General features: G+C 39.3%; 1 protein-coding gene across 1 annotated transcript in view; it reads right to left on the bottom strand.

Moving 5' to 3' along the window:
• VEGFD (vascular endothelial growth factor D) overlaps positions 1 to 19,723 on the bottom strand; it is a 32,536-nt gene that overhangs the window by 815 nt on the left and 11,998 nt on the right. The window contains exons 2-6 of the mRNA XM_003203074.4: positions 13,495 to 13,705; positions 7,175 to 7,365; positions 4,912 to 5,060; positions 3,811 to 3,908; positions 1,223 to 1,418 (exon numbers count right to left, since the gene is read on the bottom strand). Coding sequence (XP_003203122.1) covers positions 1,223 to 1,418; positions 3,811 to 3,908; positions 4,912 to 5,060; positions 7,175 to 7,365; positions 13,495 to 13,705 — 845 coding nt within the window. The remainder of the gene's footprint in view (positions 1 to 1,222; positions 1,419 to 3,810; positions 3,909 to 4,911; positions 5,061 to 7,174; positions 7,366 to 13,494; positions 13,706 to 19,723) is intronic.

Here is a 19,723-nt window from a genome sequence, read left to right as displayed (position 1 = left end):
GTGCTGACACCATGTGATACAGGGAGAAAAGACTTGTTTGTTGGATACTGCTGTCCTCAAGTTTTATGAAGTACTTTTGCTCATGATGCTTCAGCTTTTGTTCTCCAGGACTAACAAGCATACAAATCTGGCATAGAATTACTGTGTACAGATTACAGTCATTTCTAGAACCTAAACTTATGTAAACAAATGATGGCATTGATATCCTCCTGCATCCAAAACTCATAAATGACTGAGTCTTTGATGGTGTTTCAACTCTACTGATTCTTTTAGCTATGTTATAGTTGTTGACAACTATTTTATGCCTGTCTTTATTTTCAGAGCTCAATCTAAAGATGCAGATGTTACTCCTTCCACAGCTTCCTCTCCATGAATTAATCTAAGAGGTCTGTGACAATGGACTGTATGTGACCACTCAGCAAACTGCAGTTCTGCTTTAGTAACCAGTGAAACTCAACTCTTGAGTTTCTATTTATAAGCTTTCAGACTGCATACTTGCATGCTCTTGCATCTGTACACATGACAAGGGCTCTATGAGAAAAAAAAAAAATAATAAACTATTGCATGAAAAAAGAGTACTTTGAAAGTATATTTTCTATTTATGTTTTGCCAAAGAATCCTCAAAACTAGTTATTCAAAAGGATTTGAGGAATGCACTGAATATAACAGTCCCAGAACAATTTTCCTGCTTCCTCATGCTATCAGTTGAATGGCTTTGTATATGCACAAAATTTCATTAGCTCTAGTAAATCATTTGAGGACAAACATGGTGAATAATAAGCTACATTGTGTGGGTGTTAATTTAGGGTACCTTTGCCCCTAGAAGTATGTGAGACTGCACTGGGCTATTGCAAAGAACACAGAGTGGCTTTGGACACTCTAGAAATGCCAGACTCAGTATCTCACTGTAAATCACCTCGGTAACACAGTAATTTCAAGTGTAGCACAGTTTTAGCAGTCATTCCCTTAAAATAAGGAGAAAAATAATGAATACAGGTAGTTGAATAGCATCCTTGTTCATATTTCTCAAAACGTTAATTAAATATCTTATACTCCTTCTATCCCCTATCTCTATTATTATTATTATTATTACATCCATAATTGCAGCAAGTGATTCTATACTGGATGGCAATCCTAGCTAATTCAGCACTTGCACCTCCAGCATCTAGGCAGGCTAATTCAGACCTTGCAGTATAGCCACTGAGCGACAAGGAGCACTTACCTACAGGTTTCGGCATGAAATATCTTGTGTTTCTGAGCACAGCTTTCCTGGTTCTCTCTACACAGATAGCAGCTGCAGTTCTCTTTACTTTGAAAGAAGTCTGTGGGACACTTCTGCCTGCAGATGCATTCACAATTTTCTTCATCAAATTCCATATATTGTCCACACATAGCCAGCTCAGCAAGAGGAGGGAGCCCTGCAATAGCAAGTACAACTTTTAGCAATAAGCTTTACATGGTTAAATTCTGCTCTGGAAGAGGCTGGCTCTTTTGATGTAGTCAAAAGGGCTCATGTACTCTCTGATTTATTTTGGTCTTCTGTTGTAACTTACAGTGCAGAGAAGGGCTTTTCAACTTTTTTCGGGACAGGAGTGGGCTGATTGTTTCATTAATAATACTGTTATTTCTTATGGGTTGAACCTTGCATAAAAGTACTTCATTTTGGGGATGCATATTAGAAGTGCCAAATGTAAAGGTTTTGGGACACAGGAATACTTAAAAGAGAGCAGATTTCAAAATGAAAGCTCCCAGGATTTAGCATATACCCCTCGCAAAGCTGCGTATCCACACAAACTAGCATACTTACTGTTCAATGTACTTCACTATCCCCACACTTTTTTGCAGAATTTTTGCAGAAGTAATACTATGTCTAGTAAGATGTAATCCAGACTTGTACTTCAATAAGCAACATATGTACACTTGTCAGTTAAAGGAAGGAGAAAATATTGTTTCAGAAACAAACTCCAACCAAGCAAACATGCTAATACCTCATCTGTCTTCCTTCAAAATACACATCTGGACTATAATATGAGGTTAATCCTAGAAAAAAGGAATTATTTTCTGAAAGCCACATTAAAATGCTGGCAGCACATCCCTGAGTAAAGGTCATGGCTTATAATGTGTCAGTGGGAAGATAATTTCCTGTAATTTTACAATTAACTATTGGATTTAACCTATGGAATGTGGAATGTAACCTGTGTCCATGACCTCTGCAACCTGAGCTCTGATCTTACTGACCAGAACGGGCCTGTACACTACTTGAAAGAAACCTTCATTATTATTTGCTTAATGCTGGAAAACTAATATTCAAAAACTTAAAAAGAAAGAAGGAAAGGAATCTGCCACAAATTCTTGGAAAACAAACCACTTCCTTGGGGTGATAAAGCTTGGCATGTACGAGTGTTTCAGCCTTGCTTCATTTCAACATCAAAGGCAGATTTTAAGTTATTTTATCCCAGCCACAGCCAAACCCATTGTGCTTCACAGAATGATATTTTATCTGAGGAAATATTGAGTTTATGTCAACAAAAGCTATAATTTAACAAGCCACAGACTCTAATCTCCAAGCTGACCTTACAAAAGGCTAAGAGCAAAGAGGAATCTGGCTATTCAGTGTCCTTTGGACATACTTTGATATATGGTGTACTAATTCTTTCTTGAGTGGAAAGCCTAACTTGAGCTTTACTACTTTACTTGATGGCCAAATGAGCTGATTCAGAATGAGAACAGATCCTACAGGGAAAAAAAAAGCAACATGAAACTGATCTATTAGCCTTAGGACATCTTAATCAACAGAGTATTTCATGAAATTATTAGATTCTAGTTTAGCTTGCTTGCCAGCTTCTTTTTACGGTTGCCTTGGTTTATTGTTTTGTTTGCTGAATGCAGTTTAAACAGAAAGGCAAGGCTTCCTTCTGTGTCCATCTGCTCTACTGCTGTCATAGTTTTACTTTGACCAGCACAATTTCCTAAGAACATAATGTGTTGGTTTTTTTGTTTGTTTGTGTTATTTGTTTGTTTTTAATTTTATACAGGCCATGGGGAAATTTTAACTTTATTCCTAAAACTTACTGCCAGTAGGCATATTTAGACTTACACAGTTCCCTCACAGAATATTTCCTGCAAATTTATTTGACAGTAAAGTTTTCCAGGAAAAGCAGAGAGAGAAAAGAAGTACTGAACACTTGTATTAATTTTACCCTCTTCCATTTCCTTCTACAGTCTTGAAAGGGTACACTTGCATACTCCTGAACATGTATGGTATATCAGTTTGAAAGCATCCTAAACATTTTAATATAGTCATAAAAGAAAATCAAATAATTTCAAAGGTCATATAACCTTTTGCAATGACTACAGCTAATAAGAGGAATTGCTTTTTCTCATCTTATTCCTGATATATCTGTTCTCCAGAATGTCCCATAATGAAAATTCAAGACTTTCCCCACAATATATTCCAGGGATAAATCTTTCTACAGTTTAAAGTTTTTTCATAATGTGCGTTATACAATTTAAGGTTAATATAAGATTAAAAAACAAACCAAGAATGCCCACTTCATGTTTTTAGTACATTCCTGTTTCTTATTCACTTGTTTCCGGAGGTGAAGTAAAATGTCTAAGGAAAAAATATGAGATGGGGATAAACATACCAATGTTTATTTTCAGGCGAGTTTCTACACTGTAAGCAAGATCTGTCTAAAGATGTAGAATCAAAACTGTAGCTCTCACAACAAGAAGTGGAACAAAGCCCAAATGCAACACAACCATCCTGCAGATAATAAGCAGAAGTATCCATTGTTAATTTAGTTTTACCTTCCCGTCTGTTTGAGTGCTGTACGTCTGCAACACATTCACATTTGTCACTATCCCAGACCCATCCATTATGGCAAAGTTTGTTCGTAAAGGGACAACTAGAAGGGGGAAAAAAAAAAAGAAAAAAAAAGATGGAAATTTAAAAAGTAAATATAAAGAGCAGCAGCATAGTTATTTGGTGGGATGAACCTACTGGTGTTCTGCCACTTGTACTGTGTGAAGCTGTGGCATCTCGTGTGCATTATTGCAGCAAACAGAAAACCTTGACAATGGATGATGAGGCTGGATCTCTCTCTATTTCACAGCAGAAGTAGTAGATCGTATATTTCAGATTACACGCCTAAGAAGGAAATGGCAACAGTTTTGCAGCTCTATTTTTTTTTTTTTTACTTTTTTTTTCCATCTCTGCTCCACCCAGGGTAGTCTTAGTCTTACTATTCATGCCATTTATCTGTATGCTTACATATAAGTCTAGACAGAGACAGTTAACATTAAATAACCCTTTAGATGTGTTTCTAGAGCATTTGTTGAGTTAATTTAGCAAATTCCTATCAGGATTACAGTTGAGCTATACCATACTTTGGAGTAAGATGTGAAATCACTGTTGTCCAAGCACTGAACCTGGCAGATGCAAACCAAGACTGGAGGATAATTGCAAAGCCATGCTTTGCGTCACTTCTGACCCAAGGTGCTGTGAAGTAGAGTGGAGTTCTTTATGCTGACCTCATCACTCTTTGTATGTCCTGGCTGGTTAATGTGTGAACAGAGTTGCTTGTGTCAAGTTGGAAAATCTATGCATATCTACCCAAGTAGCTCCAGTGGAGTGTAGTGATAATATTTGAACTTTGAGTCCCCTTTCAAACATCTTCATGTCTTAATGACTGCAGATCCTGCTGTACTAGTCTGCTGCTTTTTGGATTCCCATTTCCATTCAGTATTATTTACAAGATCCAGTCAAAGCTTTATAATCCTGAGAGATAATCAAGATAATTGGAAAAACATTTGGGATAACAGAAAGTGGAGGCACATTTACAATGACCAAATCAGAGCAAAGCAATTTTCAGACTGCATAGATAGGAAATTGTAAATGTGTTAACTTACCCATCTTCTTCTGGGTACTGGACAGATCTTCGTATGATGGTGTACTGGTGACGCTGGGTATTTGACAAACACTTACAACCGGTGTGATTGGCAATTTTGATTGGCACAGGCTCTGGAACACTTGTCAAAGGAACCGAGATCTCAAAGAGCTATGTGGGTGAAATAACCTATTTTTTTTTTCAGTTTCTATTTTAATATGTGAAGTCTTAAATAAAAACATTTTATCCTTTGCCACCGTTTGCCTCATCATTGCTCTTTTTTTATCAATAGTTATCACAGGTATAAATAAGCAGGTGGCCAGTGAATGTTCTGAAGTGAGGGATGGACTATGTCCACCAAAGTAGAATCTTGCCAAAATGATCATATTTGTGCTATATACCCCACATTGTCCCAAATTCTTCATATGGACACTAAAATGCCTCTTGTGTATTGCTAGAGCAAGATGAAAAATATACGGACATTGCAAACTTTATTCTCAATTATATCATCAGCTGAATCTTAACAACTTATGGAGATATTAACTGTCCTAGAGTACTCACACATTGCATCTTTAGATCCCTAACTTGATCCCCATGGCCTCCTCAGAGAAGGAAGAAACAGGAGTAAATAAAGGACACTTTAATTGGGTTCTTTTTATTGGAGAGCCTAAAGAAACAAGAAGCCTAACTTCAGTGCATGCAAATTAATGTGATCTCTGAGTGAAAGCCCTGGTTCTTTGGGCAGCAGTGTGTAGGAGGTGTTCAAATTATACACAACCCGTCTGCCCTGGCATACCAACTTCCTTCAAGTAGAAAGTAAGGCACAGGGTACTTCTGTGCATACCAGCTTAGTGCTGCACTATTCAGCATCTGGGAAATATTCCCAGATCTTACTCTTTAGATTTTTAATTTAAGTGTTACAGCGTCTAACTTTGGGATCCTTCTGTGGATATTTTGCACAAGGAAAAAAAAAATACTCTCACTTATACAGGAGTAATTCTGTTGATTTTAGAGAAGTAATTCTGAGCTGATGGTAGTGTATCCAGGAGTGGAATTAAGGTGAGAACTTTTGAGGGAATGGTTATTTTGAAGAGCACTAAAGAAATGCAGAATTGCAACTTTTCAACAAACTTAGGAGCTGCTGATCAAAAACCAAGTAAATAAATACTTTTTAACCTAGCTCTCTGAGCTGATCACGTCTTTTGTGTGTGGCCACAAGTGCTTTCTCTTTCTGGTATGGAATTAAAACAATTAATGAACATTGACACAAGCAGGATAGGCCCTGATTTATTTTAATCTAACTATATTCCTGTACAACCAGACACAAAGAAATTACATTCCAAAAAAGCTGAAACAATATGTAAGTGAATCAGACCTGCTGCCTTCAAATGTTTCCCCATAAGGACTTAAATCTTTTTAAAACAGCTGCTCCAATCTTGGCTCTGACTTAAAAAAAAAACATTTTTGATAACTATAATTTAATATATTATTTCAAGTACAAAAGGTTTAAAAGTGGGAATGCCCAAGATGAAGATAAATCTGAGAAGACCAGTCCTCTGTTCTTCGTACAGTTTCAGATGTAGAGCTTAGAACTGTGCTCAGTCACCCATTGGAGCAAGATAGCTCTGTACATAGATGCTAAAGTCAGTCTACTGAAAGATACTCTCTGGATACTCTTTATGCTCACATTTTGACATGGTCGTTAAAACTCAGACATTTATTGCTACTGATTTAAGCCTTTCTTTTCCATTGCGATTTGTGATATTCAGATCCCAAGGCATTCATATGGAGAGCATCTGGCCTCTTCTTCTGAAAATGCCTCTTTTTTTAGACTTGAAAATCCAAAACTATCTGCCAGCCTTGTGGAATTGATGTCAGTTTTAAAAATACAGCTCTCAGAATCATGGCCCCACACAACAATTTTCCCAATCTCTCCTAATCCTTTGGATTTTCACAAGCCAATGTTCTCAAGGGTCCCAGATCCAAGCAACAATATGTTAAATAAGGATTAAACCCCTTAATGTCACATGAGCCTACAATCACTTTCTCAGTCCCTGATTTTCCATCTCCCTGCATACACAGACATTTTTAATAATGCATCATGAGTGTGAAATGTTATTGCACATGCCTGCATTCACTCCACGTGGATAAAAAATTAATTCTCCTGTTTGTTATGGTAGTGCAGACAGATCTTTCATAACAGGATTTCAGAAACCAAACATCCTCTTTTCCCTCCATTTTTTGAGAGCCAGGTCAGAAGAGAGCAGATAAATAGCTTCATTTACCGTTTTTGACACATAAGTTGTACTCGTGTTCATGCAACTCAGACTCTCCTCATTGCAGCAGCCTCCACATCTGAACACATTCACGCAGGGAGGCTTGAAGAACTTGTTGGTTGTCGTACCCAGCTCTTTGGCAACTTCCACACAGGTTTCCCTTGGCACACACTGAGTTTTCTGCCATTCTTCATCTATGACTAGAAAGAGCACCATTTTTAGTGAGCAATTGTGGCAAAGTAAATCTCTGACTGGTGAGGTATTATATAAATAAAAATGAAGTGCTGACAGGCCATCTGCACTTACTTGGATCAATTTAAGGACCAGAGAGAGGTAGAGTACAAAATTATCCCAGTAACTTACACCAGCTGCCCTGGCAAAGAGTTTGCTACATTTATCTGCCTCCACTTTTCAACAGAGGTGACGAAAATGTCCCTTAATGTCTATGGGCTAAGTAGGGCTGATTGGTAGTCAATGGATCTATATCCTGGTGGAGGCTAGTCATGAGTGGTACCCCCAGGGGTCAGTCTTGGAACCGATGCTCTTCAACATGTCAATCTTGGAACCGGTGTTCTTCAACATCTTTATAAATGACGTAGACACTGGGATTGAATGTACCCACAGCAATTTGCTGGTTGACATAACAGAAGGAAGGGATGTCATCCTAAGGGACCTGGGCAAACCTGAGAACTGGGCCAACATGAACCTAATGAGGCTCAGCAAGACCAAGTGCAAGGTGCTACATTTGGGTTGCAGCAATCCCATATATATGTACAGAATTGGTGAAGAACTCTTTGAGAGCAGCCCTGCGGAGAAGGATTTGTGGGTTCTGGTGGACAAAAAGCTGAAAATAAGCCAGCTATGACCAACGACCCAAGCGGCATCAAAAGAGAGATAACCAGAAAGGACAGGGAGGTCATTGCCCCCATCTACTCTGCCCTTGTAAGGCCCCCTCTGGAGTATTGCATCCACATCTGGCAGACCCAACACAAGAAAGATGGGGAATGGGTCCAGACGGCTAGAGCACCTCTCCTGTGGAGATAGGCTGAAGGAGTTGGACTTGTCTATCTTGGAAAAGAGAAAGCCCTGGGGAGACCTCACTGCAGCCTTCCAGTACTTGAGGGAAGCTTATAAACAAGAGGGAGACCAACTTTTTACACAGTCTTATAGAGAAAGGACAAGGGGAAATAGTTTTAAACTCGAAGATGGAGATTTAGGTTAAATGTTAGGAAGAAATTCTTTTCTCAGAGGGTGGTGAGGCACTGGCACTAGCTGTCCAGAGAGGCTACGGATGCCCCATCCTTGGATGCCTTGGATGGGGCCCTGGGCAGCATGATCTGGTGAGTGTCAGCCTTGCCCACGGCTGAAAATTGAAATTGGGTGGGCTTTATGGTCCCTTCCAACCTAAGCCATTCTGTGATTCTGTGATCCCTGCTGGCACAGGATGAGACCCTGGTGCCCACCCACGGGCAGTTACCAGCTCCCACTGGCAGTTCCCAGCTCCTTCTATCCTGTAGGACCATCTCAAGTTGCAGCGTCTCACTGCCCTTACCCCTCAGTAGGCATGCAGAGCCCACGCCTGACTGGAAAAGCACATTAATGATTAACAGACTCAGAAATACTTCAGAAAGTATTAGTGCTCCCACTGGATGACAGCCAGCCAGCACTGTCTCTGAACCGATGAGCAAAATCCAAGACAAACACTCTCACAACTAAGTACCCTCAGGGTACTCAAGTTGGAATAACAGGAATACGAATTCAAGTGTGTTTTATCTATTCAAAACACTGTGGCATCTTTCAAATACTGAATTGGTGTAGGCTAGTAATTTATTTCAGACACATCTATCAAATACTGACTGTGAGAAGGAATAATGCATTCAATGGCTGAAGCAGTGAGAGAAAACACAATACCCTCTCAGTGCTTCTTAGAGATGGCCTTGCTATTTTTTGCACTTTTGTTTTCCAGATTCCTGTTATGGAATAAGTTGATAGTCAACAGTGCTTATGCTTTATATCTGTCTTAAAATTAAGGAATTTTTTTTTTCTGTCTGCCTCCTTTTATCAGGTTTGTGAAGGACAAGGAGCAACTTCTATCAAGAAAATTGCTTTCACTTCTATTGCAGTCCATCTTTCTGCTGTTATGCCACCAGTGTGTACATTTACAGAGAAGTTCTAAAAAAAAAATTCTGAAAGACTTTTAATCCAAATGCTATACTTTTCTTCAGATGAGCCTTTATTTCTCCCTCTCCTGGCTGACTTTCCTTTTATTACTTTTATTTTTTTCTTCAACTGACTGTGTAAATTTAAATCAGTTTGTTTATTCCTGCAAAGCCTTTCCCCAGGGTCGATTCATGCCACTTTTCAGTCATACAAAAAGTACAAGAAATAAGAGTTTGGGATCTGGATTCTGATTTTACTTTCTGCAGCATAGATTAAGAGCAGGATCACTAAAATCAATAGAATTCTCTGGAGTAATTGAGTCAATCAGTACAGCAATCTAATCCGAAGCCTTAAAATAGAAAATAAAGTGTTTGCCAAACTTATTACAGTACATGCATGTAATCGCTTCAGATGTCACTTCAGTGAATGTAAACAATGACCTTTCCATTCGTACACATCCTCCCTTTATTATAGTAGGGATTTTTTTAATAGTAGGGATGTTCTAGAAAGGTCTGATAAAAAAACTGGATGTCACATTTTGTTGTGAAGCACTGTGATCACTCTGATTTTTTCTGCTGCAAAACTTAGATGTAGAGATGCACTCAAAGTTCGAAAGTGCTGCTGCTGTAGGTGAGATGAGCTGCTCTGGGGAGACCGTGGTGGCATGGGGTGAGGTGAGCTTTCAGTGAGTTCATCACTAAAGGTCTAGAAAGGAGGAACAAAGTCCTGAGTTCACAGAATCACAGAACCACAGAATTGTGGAGGTTGGAAGGGACCTCTGGAGATCAACGAGTCTACCTCCTCTCTCTGGGTAGCTTGTTCCAGCACTGTCACCCTCAAAGTAAAGAAGTTTTTCTTCATGCTCATATGAAACTTCCTATGTTTCAGTTTGTGCCCATTGCCCCTTGTCCTGTCACTGGGAACCACTGAAAAAAGCCCGGCCCCATCCATTTGACTCCCACCATTTGTATATTTATAAGCATTGACAGGATCCCCCCTCACCCTTCTCTTCACCATCTCTGTGGCCCCCTGCTGGGCTCTCTCCAGAATTTCCCTTTCTTGAACTGAGGAGCCCAGAACTGGACACAGCACTCCAGATGTGGCCTCACCGGGGCGGAGTAGAGGGGGAGGATCACCTCCCTCAACCTGCTGGCAGTGTTCTTTTTAATGTACTCCAGGATATCATTGACTTTCTAGGCCACGAGAGCACACTGCTGGCTCATGGTCACCTTGTAGTCTAATGGGACATCCAGGTCCTTCTCTGCAGAGCTCCTTTCTAGCATGTCAGCCCCTAACTTGTACTAATGTGTGTGGTTATTCCTCCCCGTGTGTAGGACTCTTCACTTTCCATGTTCAATTTCATAAGGTTCCTCTCTGCCCAACTCTCCAGCCAGTCCAGGTCTTGCTGAATGCCAGCACAGCCTTCTGATACGTCATATGTCAGTCACTACTTCCCAGCTTCGTATAATCAGCAAATTTGCTGAGAGCGCACTCTAACCCTTCATCCAGGTCACTGATGAAGATGTTGAGCAAGACTGGACCCAGTACCAATCCCTGGGGAACACTAATAGCTACAGGCCTCCAACTAGACTGTTTCTGATCATAACCCAATGAGCTCTGCGAGTCAGCCAGTTCTTAGTCCACCTGATTGTCCACTCATCTATCCCACACATTTTCTAAGGTTACCTACCAGGATGTTAAGGGAGGCAGTGTCAAAAGCCTTGTTGAAGTCAAGGTAGATAATATCCACTGCTCTCTGCTCATCTACTCAACCAGTCATGACACCATAGGCTACCTGATTGATTTCCCCTTGGTGAACCCATGTTAACTACTTCTAATAATCTTTTTTTCTGCTTGCTTGGAGATGACATCCAGAATAAGCTTTGCCATCATCTTCCCAGGGACAGAGGTGATCTGACTGTCCTGCAATTTCCCTGCTCCTCCTTCTTGCCCTTTTTGAAGACTGCAGTGATACTGGCTTTCCTCCAGTTCTCTCCCATTCTCTGCGACCTTTCAAAGATGATAAAGAGCAGCTTGGCAATCACTTCTGCCAGCTCCCTCAGCACTCATGAGTGCATTCCATTGAGGCCCATGGATTTGTGTGCATTGAGGTTGCCTAAATGACCTCTGAGCAGATCCTCCTTGATCAAGAGGAAGTCTTCCTTTCCCTAGATTCTCTCTAATCTCCTGGGTCTGAGAGTCCTGAGGAGCAGCCTTAGCAGTAAAGACCAAAACAAAGAAGGTGTTCTGTATCTTGGCCTTCTCAGTGTCCTCCATTACCAGGGCTCCTACCTCATTCAGCAGCAGGTCCACATTTCCCTAGTCTTCTTTTTGCTACTGATGTACTTAGGGAAGTCTTTCTTGTTGTCCTTGACCTCCCTCACCCGGTTGGAGTCTGGGGTACTGTGGGAGATGGTTTAAGAGTGAAGCAGTGAAAGGCCTAGACCCAGACTTCTCATCATAACACTTTACTAAAACAAAACAGATGCCCTTGGCAAAAGGGTCAGTGCTTACTGACTGGAAAGAGTGTGGGAAAGAAATGTATGTTTATAGGTTTGTGGTTGTTTTTTTTCCTAAAGGAGCTTTAGTACCTTGAATGTATTAAGATATTAAAACAAAGACGTTTCTGTCCTGGGATAATTCCTCTTTGGATGGAGGAATGGAGAAGATGACCCAATAGGCTGACATCTCTGTGTCTAAAGTTAGATAGCTAAAAAAAAGTAGGAAGTGACCTAACAGCTATGCCATGTTATAAAAGAGTTGTATCTAAATGCCTACAGGCATCTGCCATTACCTAAACAGTTATATTATTCTGCCATTGAAAAAAGCTTATTACAACAACCTTTGTTTTGTCACTGTATTTTTTTTTTAATTTTTTTTCAGAAATACTGATGCTCACTAAATGAACAACAGTGAATAGAGAAAAACTGTATTTGACCATTGGTACTACTTCTAACAACAAGTACACGGGCTCCTAATGTTTCTGCATAGACTTGTAAAGGTGTTAAAATGAAAAGTGTGTCATTAATTAAAGTTCTCTTAATTGTTCTTCCTTTGTGTATTGGATGTTGTTTTGTTCTGTTGTGGAGGTTTTTTGTTTTGTTTTGTTTCTTTTTGTGTATGTGTGTATTTTTTTTTCAGTACAAATGTTCTACGAGAAGTTTAAAGTCATGCCTGTCATATGAAAGCCATTTTCAGACTGGCACTCATCTCTATATTTCTGTGCCATGGTTTGGAGTAACAAATTAAAGCCTTTGCTTTGTCATAAATTAACTGAAATGTAGAAGTAATAGATATGAAAGCGACACTAATGTTGTGCAAATGTAGCTGTGGTTATTGTAATAGTGATGTTGGAACAGAATCAGCAATATCTGTTTTCCCCAAAGGAAAGTGATATGGTCATATCACTTCAGATTCAAATCTGAACAAAAAAATAGCTTTGTCAGTACTTGGCTAGGCTACAGTGTAGCTTTGCTGTAGGATATCCACCTCCTTGACGGAAGCATAGCAATTGATCCTTTATTTTACATCAATACATCATATAATGGCCCTCATGTCTCTCACTTAGAGGGAACAGGATTCATTTTTGCTTCAAGAGAAGGAAAAATTGTGATTCTCTGTACTTAGGTGCTGACTGGCAGTTTCAAAGCCTATTTCTTCTCCCAAGAGAGATTTTCTCAAACAGAGCAAGAGTATTAGGAAAATAGCTCCTTCCTGCAGTTCCCACCCAGACACTAGTGCTGATGCAGTGCCTTAGATCAGAGTGCACCTCATAAAAAATGGAATTTCAATGCCTGTTGTAAAGCTCATTTGTTTCTGCCTGCAAGTAAATTCCTTGATCTGGCACAACACCGCTGGCAAGCCCCTCAGCCCATCATTCCAGACCACTTTGCATGTTTATTTCCTGTCTGTCTTTGGACTGACAGATCCATACATAATAGAACTTTCCTTTGGACAGTATACAGTACAATAAGCCTGATTTGGCTATGAAAAGGGAGATGTACTCAGGCTGTTGCCTCATATTTTTTCATATAATGTCATTTTCCATGAATACTGTGCTGCTTCCACTGCAGGTGTCTTCTAGGAAACCCCTGGTACTTAACCCATAATTAAGTAAGAAACAGCAGTCCTGAAGCTGCAGTTAGATTCAGATGCAATCCTGCACCTACCTTTCAGTGTATCAATATCATAGAAAGCAGCAGCAAATCTGGTGGAGCGGTGTGATGCAGAGCGGGAGTCTAAATTGGCCAGGCTTTTGAGTTTTAGCCTGCATTTCCACAGCTTCCAGTCCTCAGCATGAGTTATTCGAAGGAGCTCTTCCAGGCTGGATGCTCTCCTGATCTGCTGCTCTGATCTCTCCAGTGCTGACAGAGATGTCCTCTGGAAGGAAAGGAGGAAATGAAAAAGCCAGAACAGATCTTCTGGATGCTCTTGCACAAGAGGCAGCACACTGCTGAGAGCAGCTAAGAATAGCTGGGACAACAGCTACCTGTTTCTGATGGTACCTGACGTCAGACCGACTTTAGAGATTTATGCTCATATAACTTGGGATACTCACTCCACAATCCTTTCTGTCCCAGTCATTGGAGCTGATTGACAAATGTAGGCCATACTCTCTGTGTCCCTGCTCCCTAGGAAACCTGGCACCCATCAAGTCACTTCTGTGCCTGTGCTGGCATGTCACACCAGCACTGGATCTCCTTCACAATCTTAGTTTAACATAAATTTGATGCACAGCACTCCACAGCACAGCACTTGTGTATTTGGCTGCTGCCTTCAAGCATCTGTGTTTATGCCTTTACCAAGACACTGCATATTTATTTCCACTGACTCACTGAGTCTGCTGAAAAATATTGCTTCCAACCCAAGCAAAAGGTTATCATTGTGCATGACTGTATTGCACTGGGCTGGTGTTCTCAGTTGTGTCTCTGATCATGCAGTTGACTGTACTTTTTGACTTGCAAATTAAGGTCTGCTCTGCCAGCTCTCATAAATAATGCACCACATCTTATAGGCAAAGCTGAAAGATAGGAGCTGGTGATGAGATAGGCAGCAGCTTGCAGTCCCAACCAGTAGCCAGCTAGTGTTCTTCATAAGGCTGGAAAAAGGTGAGGGGAAGAGTTACCTACAAGAAGAAGATTTTTAGATGAGATTTAAAACCTAGACACTAATCACATTTGTTATTCGTTATTAAAACATCTGTGGCATTTATTTTGCAATCATACAGATGTTAACTTGTACATACTGCCCAAGTTCATTTTTGCATAATTACCTTCCACTGACCTAAAAATCCCTAAGCAGTTAACTAAGAAAAAATTATTTGCTCTTCTTTTATGCCCATATGGAACAATGTATTGTGCTCTAGCAAGTTGCCATGTTTCACTATAAAGATGGCTGTTTTTCATAGGTATATGATTTCTCATACATTTCATATGAACTGAAAACTGGAAAGCCCATCTCAATACATAGAGACAATAAGTCAAAAGGAATGTGAATAATTAGCACCAGCAACTGAACTGCAAGACAGTTTTAGAAACAAGATACCCAGAATTTTGCTGATCTAGGAGGGCTGAAATTCAACTTGAGGACAATGTGTTGAGTTATTTGTTCTAAGAACCACAGCTTATATTCTTTCCCATCCACGTACTGTCTCTTTGCCTCTACAAAAGATGAGTATAGGACCCACTGTGGTGAGGTACTGGGATCAAAGATATTAAAATTGAACTCAACTAAGCATTTACAAGATTTCTTTGTCTACAGCAAAAAGATTTTGAGCCTGGATCAGCATCTAAAACTTTTGAACTTGAATAAAATTACAGAGAACCAGCAAAATGTGATGATGGTATCCTGTAAATGAAAAGACATATCTCTGCATTCCTTGTGGAAGTCAGTAGTTTAAACTTGTGTTTCCATTTATTTTACTTAAATATCAAGTATTTTTATTAATGATTACTAGTAATTTTAAACCTAAGATCATAGATACACATGCTACATGGTACAGAAAGATCTCCGGGCTTATCTAACTCAATAATTTGTACTACTTTAAGTATTTTTATATTTCTAAAGCTACAGAATTTCACTGATGTGTAAATTCACCGACCTTACACCTACTAAATGCTACTAAACTATTTATGCCTACTAAATAGTTATTGCATGGAAAAGGGAATAAGTTTTATTAATAGAATTCTATTTCATACCCAAAATTCATATCCGATAGGTTTTGAACTGTGGTAATTACAAAACAGTGCTCCTGATATTGATGGATTATAGTAGTGTTGACAAAGCCTACCTGTGTATGCAGTTTTGTTCCTTCTTTTTCTGTTATTGGAAATTGGAGAAGTAGTCAAGGGAAATGGAAAGAACAGTACGCATTACAGGATTTTCTTGGTAGTCATTAGAGATTAATCCTAATTAACCATGCCATGTTCATCTAAAACTCACACAGAATCCATGGAACTGAGTTATCGTTTCTCTGTCAACTCAAACCTTGTTCAGTGTGGCAAAGGCTATTCAACCCCAAAGTGGATCAGCTGCCTTTACCCTTTTATTTTCCTAACAAGCATCCAAGTTCTGGGGTTAATGGTATAGTCAATTGCCTCCCAGCACAAAGCCATAACAGCTTTGTTCCTTCTTCTTATATTTGACTTCTTACTGGAGGGAACAGAATTTTCTGCTGATTTTATAACTTCCACAGCAACCCAATACAGAATTTGCTGATGTCCTTTACCATAACAACAGCAGTACTGTGATAAAGTGCTGTCTCTTGCTCTGAGCACTAAAGGCAGTAGGCATGATAATGAATGGAAGACAAAGACAGATATTAAGAGAGCACTGAATCTCGAGGAATTGTTTTCATAGCGTGGACGTCTATTGAGTCTGTGGCCTAGTTGCTCTCAGCTTCCTCTGCAGCCAATACAGAGCAATAGAAATACTTGTAAAGCATGATTCATTTGAAATTGAGCTTTAACTGGACAGTAAGCAAAGGCTCACCAGGCCACAGGAGTTATCTGTGTTGTGGATCTCTGGTCAAACAAGTACCATTGATACTATCTGGGATATAAAATGTTTGAAGAGAAACATCTCATTTTGTTCCAATCTACCTAGGTGCCAAAACAGGTGCAAAAAATACTGTCTTACATATTTGTTTTGACTTCACTGAGACCATTACAATACATTCACCTAATATATTTTTTTAAATTCTTTCTAGAGCGTGGACAAACTTTTCATTGTTTCAGATGTCTCCCATCCTTAAACACTTTGACTACAGAGGTAGCAATCCATTCCAGCAGGACATGGCAGGACATAGCCTAAGATGGAACATTCTCTTGTCATGGCACAGTGGCAATGAATACTGTGTGGTCACAAAATATTTCCCAAGCAAACATTTATAGTCAGCCTGTTATGAAAAGGGCAGCATCAAAAGGAAAACATAGAACATTTTATGGCCTCAGATAATACGATAGATGGCGTACACTATGATTGTTAATACCACACAGATGTGAACACTTCTTTCATGTACAACAGTTTGAAATCAATCTTTGTTTAGTTATAGTCTATACTCTGGCTGTGTGAAACCAAATGAACAAACAAAAAATGCACTTTGAAGAGTGTGGCTTTGCACATAGATAAATAAATGTTTTAAAATATGAAATTGGAAGAAGGTTCTTCTTTAACAGCTTGCTAAATCTAACCCAAGTGTGATGGTTAAGGACTTTATCCCCAGTGTTCTTGAATGGGCAGCATGCAAAAAGGCCAAATCTCCACTGACGTTTATGAAAGTTCTAGATCCTGAGAAATAGCAAGAGGAACAGAGCCACTTGTCTGTTTCTCATGACTGCAGCCACCTGCATATGCTATTTCAAACTTTTCAGAGACCCCTAACTCCTTTTTTATGCTTTCTTTGATATTTAGAGCTCTTCCTTCAAGATTCCTCTCCCTGTCATGGTGCATCTGCCTCAACTCTGCTCTCCTCAGTTCCACCCCTAACTTTTGCCACTCTGCTCTTATCATCTTGTAGTGCTTGGATCCCATTGTCCTTTGATATTGTTTATTTTTACTTTCTTCCCCTGTAGCCTTAAGAAATGAGTCAGGTGCAAGTTTAATGAAGCCAAACTCACACTGAGTTGTTCAACCTTCTGGTGTAATGGGACATTCACTTCTCTCTCTGCAATGCCCTCACCCCCTTCTCTTAGGTCACAGATCTTGGTACTTAGCTGAGATGAGCCATCACCATGGTTATTGGTTGTGATGGCTGAAATCTAGTTGTGGAAAAGGACTTCACTGCACTTGGCATTGCTTATATAGGTAGAAAAATCTCTGGCCCTAAAAATGTGAAAATTTCCATTAAGGGTTGGGAGACAGAGAAAGGAGAGAAAGATATATTGATAAAATGCCAAGACAATGTATATCACATGATCCCAAGAAGAAAAAAATATCTTTGAAGCCATATCACTGGAAATTTTCAAAGAAGAAACCTTTTGTCTTGCAACATGATAGTGCCAGGTCCCAAACCAGTTTGAAGATCGTGGAACTCACTGCCAATCTTGGCTGGACTGTTCTACCATGTACATCGTATAGTCCGAATTTGACAACTTCTGACTTCCATCTGTTCAGGTTGATGAAAGATGAAGTGCATGGGCAACATTTTCCTAGCAAAGATGCCATCATAGCAGCTATGAAACAATGGGTCACTTCCATTGGTGTAGATTTTTATGAGCTCGGCATGCTGACCCTTTCTGATTACTGGCAAAAATACTGAGCTAATGGTGGTGACTGTGTTGAAAACTAGTGTTTATAGCTGAGAATTTGCTCTATCAAATGGTGTTATTGTGCTCTTTGTATCTATTGTAGTTCCCATGGAAATAAATAAGGAAGCATTTCTTTCAGAGTGACCTATGTACATAATGTTATTGCCTATAATAAATTTTTGCTTCAAGCTCATCTATAAGAAATATCAAATTAAAGTAAAAGTAGTAGGTTTGAGTATTTCATTCTTATCTCTAGAGCTTGTCAATAATGTATATCAAATTAAAGTGAAAGTACTAGATTTTCAAAGCATCAGAATCGATCTCATACCCAGAGCTAAAGGTCTGATTTGTACTCAGATGAAGTTTTCTGGCTTTCATGACAGTAACCTCCCATATATTCCCAAACTTTGTTCAGCTCATAAAGGAATATCTGTTTTCCTGTATTTTGGCAATGAACAATGTCAATGACATCAGGAAATGATAACTTGGGTTAGTATTGTGATTTTTGGATAATTACAACCTCTGCTCTTCCAAAAGAAACTATAATGGACTATCTATCTTCTTCCTAGCAATCTCAGATGCCAGAACAACCCTAAAAGTAGTTAGTGTTGGAAAGAAACAAAAGGGCACTAATGGATTCAGTGGCCTTTACCACTTTGGAAGCTAGCTTAAATCAGATGCTGAGTTCATTAACCCTTTGATTTATGACAGTCAAACATTTGTTTTTTTGTGTCATGTTGTACACGTGGAGCATTTCATAGTCTGCACTGCTCAAACAGTGCCTTTTCTTGATAATTAGCATTTAAAGTCTCCTGTCAGATGGCACAAATCAGCAGTTTGCACCATGCTTTTCTCCACTTTTGGCAAGATTCTAGGTTTCTTGCCTAAAAAAATGCACCCTACCCTTTTCAAACTGATGTCTGAGTGAGCCAGCAGAATACAAGTCATTTCATTTCATATGTTCCACCTTTTCCAGCATGTCACAGATAATCTTTGCATTAATTACGTGTTTGGCCCATTCAAGATTTTCTGGAAGTATTTTGTACTAAGAAGAAAAGCTGTCTGGAATGCAATAGTAAAAGAAAGGCCCACTAAGGTCCTAAATTTCTTGAGGACCCATACCCCAAACATGCTTAGGACCCAAAATTCATTATTTTCAAGTCCAGTATCTATCAATATTTTTATTTAAGGAAACAGATGAATAGTAAATAATATTTTGTATGTGTGAACACGTGAAAATAAAGGCTATCAAAATCCTTGAATAAACCCAAGGACATCCCACTTGCTTACATGATATCAAAACTACTTTCTTTAAACCCCCATCTCAGCACTTCTTATCCACAGTGGAACATAAACCTCTGCTGAAAGTTATACTTGTGTGTAATAGCTCTTTTGAAAAGGAATGTTTTTTTCTGATTTATGGTCACAGATGCTGTTGTGTCAAGCACTGCACAAATTCCAACTGAAAGCTTCAACATTATCACTGCATCTGGAGCCAGGACAAATGATTGAGGAACCTCTCAATAACCTTGCACTGTTTTATGATCCACCTTCTCAGCAGTTAAACAATAAGAAGAAGGTAACAGCTTTATTTTGCCAAGGAAAGCAGATTTTAGCTTCACAGCAAAGAGTCGTGGTTCTCTTAATGCTA

Source organism: Meleagris gallopavo, chromosome 1, assembly GCF_000146605.3.
Source record: "Meleagris gallopavo isolate NT-WF06-2002-E0010 breed Aviagen turkey brand Nicholas breeding stock chromosome 1, Turkey_5.1, whole genome shotgun sequence".
NCBI classification, from domain to species: Eukaryota; Metazoa; Chordata; class Aves; order Galliformes; family Phasianidae; genus Meleagris; species Meleagris gallopavo.
The sequence above is the reverse complement of the archived record's forward strand: the minus strand, read 5'-3'. Positions and strand labels throughout refer to the sequence as shown.